This window comes from Sinocyclocheilus rhinocerous, unplaced genomic scaffold, assembly GCF_001515625.1.
Source record: "Sinocyclocheilus rhinocerous isolate Xijiao unplaced genomic scaffold, SAMN03320098_v1.1 scaffold4168, whole genome shotgun sequence".
Taxonomy (NCBI): Eukaryota; Metazoa; Chordata; class Actinopteri; order Cypriniformes; family Cyprinidae; genus Sinocyclocheilus; species Sinocyclocheilus rhinocerous.
In genome coordinates, this window is record NW_015655451.1 from 84976 (window position 1) to 91469 (window position 6494).

The window sequence follows — 6494 nt, forward strand, 5'->3', positions numbered from 1 at the left end:
TTAAACTGCCAGAATTTTAAAAGACGATATCTCCATTTGCATTGAACTTTCAGCTTCGTAACTTTGCAGATATTGTTTATGCTCAAACAGCAACATTACCCACTAACTAACGTTAAAAAAGTGAAATTGCAATCAACCACCCCTTTAATATAGGCTGTGAGTCTTAGGTGACCGCTACTGGGGAAGTATGGTACTTTCCATTGGGCAGCATCAAAAGAACTGGAATGAACTAGTGAACTTTGGGTGACTTCCAAGAATATGTCAAGGATGGCACAAACAAGTATGATGAATGGCCATAAGGACACCTGCATCTAGGGAGAGAGGATGAGACTAAAGTTGAAATGGAAAATGGTTCAAACCAGCGGGAGTCTACGATTAGAAAGTAAACCAAGAGGAGTATGAATTAATTGTAGCAAAACTAATGGGGTAAAACCAATCAGAGGCCGAGTTGTCAATTTTTGGTTAAAAAGACTGATAAGAACAAGGTGTAAGTATGGCTGCCCGGACAGACAAAGACTCAGATGCGGCGGCTGTCATCACGGCTTTGTTGCTGTGTTCAATAAAGTCTTATTTTGGCATCTGGAACTCCGTTTCTAGAGTTTTATTTTCGACTTTGAGAAGACCATTGTTTGTCCCACAACAGTTTAAGTAAAAGTCACATGATCATTGTTTAACATACTATAACCTCCAAGAAACACCTCATACATAGCCACTCTCAGGTATAAGGGGCTTTCCTTGCCATTAATGCTTGGATAACGCCTTACTTACACTGCACACATCTGTGGTGCATCACGGCTCCGACACGGCCACCGGAGCTGATACGTTTCCCTCTGATTAAAAATAATGGCTAGTAGGGCTGAGTAAATAATATCAATTTCTCGATTTTAATCGATTCTTATTTTGATGAAACTATTGATTCTTAAGTGTTTGTATACAAATGAACTATTTTTAACCTTCAATATTACAGTAATATAGTACCAACTGACTCCCATGTATATACAACATTAGTCGAGATTAGGGATGTAATGATTAACCGCGAGCCGGTTGAAAATCGATTTAAATATGTGACGATTCAAATCGGTTGAAATGATAAACAAATCGTAAAAAGTTTAGATAGTATTTTTTCTTTTCCTCTTGCCTCTGTATAATGCATATTAAAGTTCATAAGTGCAGCGCTGCTTTACTTACAGCGGAAATCAAGGAAACGCTTTAAGCGCCACCTGCTGGCAGAGAGTGAAACTGCGTCTCGTTCAGCTCGTCTGCTGTTTCTGTTTCATGCAGATATTTTTTATGCATAGTTTCACAAAACTGAAGTCAAATAATTCTGTTTTTGCTTCAAATTTCGAAATCATACAATCTAATTTAGATTAAAAACAGCTCATGTTGCATGTATGCAATTATTATATTTCAATTTAACAAATGTGCAGCATTTTGTCCAAGCAATAATAAAAGGACACATTTAATTTATAATTTGTCTTAAATCTTATTTTGTAAAAAAAAAATCATGAATCGAATCGTGACTTGAGTGAATCGTTACATCCCTAGGCAAGATTATTTTTCCTTGAGAACATTTTCAATGTACTGTACCTGATGTTTATCCAAAATAATCGATACTGAATCAAATCGAAATCGAATCGAATCGCAAGCTTATAGAGCATAATCGAATCAAATTGTGAAATTTGTCAAAACCCAGCCCTAATGACTGGTGCGGTGGCTGTGAGGTACATAAACTTAACAACATCCGAGGAAAAATTATGTTTTAGTCGCATAACATTAGTTTTTTTAATCAATATTTATAAAATATTGCAAAGGTTTTGCACAAATCTGTAGTGGAAACTAGGGGTGCTCCGATTGATCGGCTACCGATCACTATCGGCCGATAATCGCTTTGGGATGATTGATCGGCGGTCTCTAAAAAGGCCGATCTCATAAACCGATCTCAAGCTGATGACGTGCCAGCTGTGAGAGGATTGGCACGACATGCAGCGGCACCGTCTCAGTCTCTGTCCAGCGCGGGTAAAATAATTATAATGCTGAGGGTGAGGTACGTAAGCCGGTTAGTTTGTCATTCGCATTTCTATTCGCATCTATTACTGTTTTCTTTTTCTCTCGCTCCGTTTTTCACGAGTTCATCAAACAACAGTGGTAAGTCAGAATCATTCATCAATCACGGTAAGAAATGGCTTCTTCTCCTGCTATTGTTGTTTGCACCCATGCAGCCTCATGTCACTTGGAATCTGCTGTGGAGCAGAATTATTATTTACAATTATTTTAATTTCTTCCTTACAAGTTTGTTTTATGCACTGTTCTTATAGGCCTATAGGTATGCTTGGACTGTTGGGGAAAACTCAAATAAATAAATAAAAAAATACATTAAAAAATAAATAATGATTGTGTAGAAATGTCATCTTAGGGTAGCTTCTTCATCTTAGCTTGTCATTTAGAAACATTCAGACGGTTTGATTTAAAGCATCTATTATTTAGCAGTTTCTTATAAAGTTACTGGCTGTTTTTTTTTCCCTTGCCACAGCCTTTTAAATGAAGAACAAATATAGACAGCATGCAATAACTAACAAGCTGTCAATGGTCCAAACATTTTATTATTGTGTTACTTGACTGATGTTTACTACATATAACTTGGTTATTGCTTGATTCAGCATTTACTGTTGTATACAGTTACTGAATGTGTGATGTGTCAAATAAAACCATTTTCCAAATAAAATACATTCTTCTATATCATTCATTTCTGTAGAGATGGACATTTTAATAAGTATCAAATGAGTGAGTTCAGCTTTGAGAATGAAAACCAACCTGTTTGTTCCTCAGTATCTTCATGTTTGACTCTGAATGCTTCTTCAATCTTCATGTCTTCACTTTCCACTTTAATAAATACCATCTTTATAATCGTGTCACGTGGATCTCAGTTGCTTCACCAGGAGTTTTTCTGTGTTTGGACAATTTGTCATATTTAAGATGAGAATGATCAACAGAACGAAAAATAAATCCAAAATATATCTCTAAAATTATCTAAATGTAGCTAAATATATAATAAGTGTCCTTATATAATATAAGTGTCCTTATTGTAATAGGATACATTACACTTTCATGAAAACATCTGAAGTTTGTTTGGAGAAGTTTGAAGTTACACGTTTGTGTTTATATTTTGAGCAGCGAGCGGTGAATCGAGCGTTTCGAATCACTGAATCATTTTACAACTGATTCAGTTGACCCTGAGTTTCGAACAGATGCGTTTCTCCATCACTGCTTGCCAGTGACTGGATTTATGTTTCTGATAAACTGAGCGAAATAAGACGCACCTTTCCTGTTATTCATGCGCCTTACACAAAATAACCTTCATTAATGTCACTAGGTAAGCAGTTTTACATTCACTAATAATTCATTTCAGTTTTATGCAATACAATTCTCTCAACAAGTTCTTTTTCTCTCTCTCTCTCTCTCTCAATAAGTTGTACTGATTCAAACTCTTGAAATGATTAAAAGCACACACCTTTCTTCAGCCGAATCACAGACGCAGCCTTATGACGTCATAACCACAGACCGAAATAAAAGTCTTGTCTACACGCCAAAATAAAAGCATTTTACATTAGAAAACAAATATAAATAATAACGTATATAATTAATTGGAGAGATGAACTGCACAAGCTATCAATACCGCTGAGCTTAGATATCTAGTTTATATCTAAATGTAAACAACTGTGAATGAGTAATTAAGATAAACTCCAGTATCTTGGTCTTCAAATTACAGGACTACAAAGAACTTCTGAATATTTCAAACTCATAAAGAGTTTGTGAATCCAAATTAAATTTGTGGCTGCAGAGAGATTTAACTGTTTATTAACTGAAACTGAATCCTTATGACAAATTGTATTCATCTGACTACATCTGAGTTTCTCCCCAGAACATAAAGACAATAAATCTAATTTCAGCTTTATTTCGTTAAAGTGGATTTCATTAAAGGTCCATGACTGAAGAACACGTGCTGAAAATGAACAATTCTTCTGTAAGGACTGGATGGAAAGGATAATATGGTCTGTATTTGAGCTTATAGATTTCAGTGGTAATGTTTTTTTATATTAGCAGTTTTGTTTAAAATCGTTTTTGCAGTATAATGGAATACTTAGTTAACTAGTAGTTTACTAGTCTTATACTGCAAGTGTACGTGCAAGTGTTCTGTTAGTGTACTCTTAGTTTACTAGTCTTATACTGCAAGTGTACGTGCAAGTGTTCTGTTAGTGTACTCTTAGTTTACTAGTCTTATACTGCAAGTGTACGTGCAAGTGTTCTGTTAGTGTACTCTTAGTTTACTAGTCTTATACTGCAAGTGTACGTGCAAGTGTTCTGTTAGTGTACTCTTAGTTTACTAGTCTTATACTGCAAGTGTACTTGCAGGTGTTCTGTTAGTGTTCTCTTAGTTAACTAGTAGCTTACTAGTCTTATACTGCAATTATACTTGCAAGTGTTCTGTTAGTGTACTCTTAGTTTACTAGTCTTATACTGCAAGTGTACGTGCAAGTGTTCTGTTAGTGTACTCTTAGTTAACTACTAGTTTACTAGTTTTATACTGCAATTATACTTGCAAGTGTTCTGTTAGTGTTATCTTAGTTTACTTGTAGATTTCTAGTCTTATACTGCAAGTGTTCTGTTAGTGTACTTAGTTTACTAGTCTTATACTGCAAGTGTTCTGTTAGTGTTATCTTAGTTAAGTAGTAATTTACTAGTCATACTGCAAGTGTACTTGCAAGTGTCCTGTTAGTGTATTTTTAGTTAACTAGTAGTACTATTTATTTATTATTTTTGCACTTTAAGTACACTACAATGTTCCTATGTACCTATAAATTTTTATACTTGACATATACCTTTTAATTGTACTTTGAATTTAAAGTTAAATCTTATGGATGCTATCAGTGGACTACACAAAAAAAAATCACATACTCAGAATTACAAACATAAATTTTCTTTATAAATCCATTATTCCTTACAAATCTTTTGTACTGGATTCCACATAAACATAAAATAACAATGACAGTCAAATTTACACCCCAGTTCACAAAGCTGTAAACACAATGTTTAAAGGGGTCATATGATGCGATTTAAATTTTTCCTTTCTCTTTGGAGTGTTACAAGCTCTTGGTGCATAAAGAAGATCTTCGACGCGTTTCAAAAAGGCGGGGCATAGAGGAGAAACAATAATGTACAGTATGTGGAAAATAATGTGTTTTTTGAACTTTAAACCGCATAAACACATTTCATTACACCAAATACACAAAATGTTATTTTTAGCAGAATCATATGACCCCTTTAAGGTAGGGTTATGCAAGAAATCAGTCCCTGGAGAAAACACAAAAAAGGAAATCCAATAATTGTTCAAATATATGACAACAACAGTTCTATTCATATGGGTTTCTTTGCAGTAGCTTGCTTGATGTAGCTTTCGTTGTTGCATTTTTTCCTTATGATGCATCTCACATCTTGCATCGTGAAGTCAGAAAACTTTGACAGCGCATGGTCTGTGAATTAACACATTAACACACACACACACACAGAGAGAGAGAGAGAGATAGAGAGAAAACAAAAATATTTTTTCTGTCACCCCAAAGTCATCATCCAGAATTAACACAATAAAACTGTCAAAGCAGCATGTAGTCCCTAGTGAAAAATAAATATACTTAATTGTATTTAAAATATATTTATTTCATGATAAGTATACTAAAATAGATTGACGTGTCTATACTAACTGAAAATAAACTCTAGTTGTAGCTATTTCATGCTTTCATCAAGCACAAACTTAGTGCACTACAAATTAATTTGTAAAATACTATACTTTTTACAAATGCATTTGGGGAAGGATGAAATATATATATTCATCCTTAAGAAAGTACACTGGCTTGGTTCTTAATTCCATCTACACGTTTAATTTTTTTTTTTTTACGTTTAAAAAAAAGAAGAAAAAAAGTTTTTTTTTAACATGTTTTTAAAAAGTGATTTTCAAAAACTTTAAATATGACCTACACACACACCCATATAAACCAACTGGATGAAACCTTTGAAAGAGGATGCTCACTTCATAACCCCAATGACATGTCCATACTCACTCAGCCCAACAAATTAGTCTCGGTAAGGGATGAATGAAGCAACTCATCCTATGATCCTGTAGCTGTATGAAGGCCATATTAATGTATGGCTGTGGGGATTGTTTGTATTGTATGTTGTCATATTATTAAGGCTGCTGTATGAGTTCTCACCTAAGATTATGGCACAAGAGACAACATCACATTCTGTGTATTGATATTTGTTTGTTCCTTCGCCCCTTAAAAGTGTTTTAAGTAATGTGATTTTAACCTCGGCCTAAATATAGGCTACAGTATGTTCAGTGAAGGGGGCTTGATAAGTCCGTTTCTCCTCACCTAACTTTCACAAGTTGTGAAATTCACCAATAATCAATTTTGCTGTACTTTTGCTAAACATCTGAACTC

General features: G+C 34.4%; 1 protein-coding gene across 4 annotated transcripts in view; it reads right to left on the minus strand.

The window, feature by feature from the left end:
• LOC107718327 (gastrula zinc finger protein XlCGF8.2DB-like) overlaps positions 1–3546 on the minus strand; it is a 10129-nt gene extending 6583 nt beyond the window's left edge. The window contains exons 1-2 of one of the 4 annotated variants that reach the window (XM_016525355.1): positions 3509–3546; positions 2812–2944 (exon numbers count right to left, since the gene is read on the minus strand). In XM_016525355.1, coding sequence (XP_016380841.1) covers positions 2812–2896 — 85 coding nt within the window. In that variant the 5' untranslated portion in view covers positions 2897–2944; positions 3509–3546. Of the gene's footprint in view, positions 1–2811; positions 2959–3099; positions 3167–3317; positions 3377–3508 lie in introns of those variants that run through there. The other 3 variants (XM_016525357.1, XM_016525358.1, XM_016525356.1) reach the window with 3 other exon arrangements.
• Positions 3547–6494: the final 2948 nt, after the last annotated feature.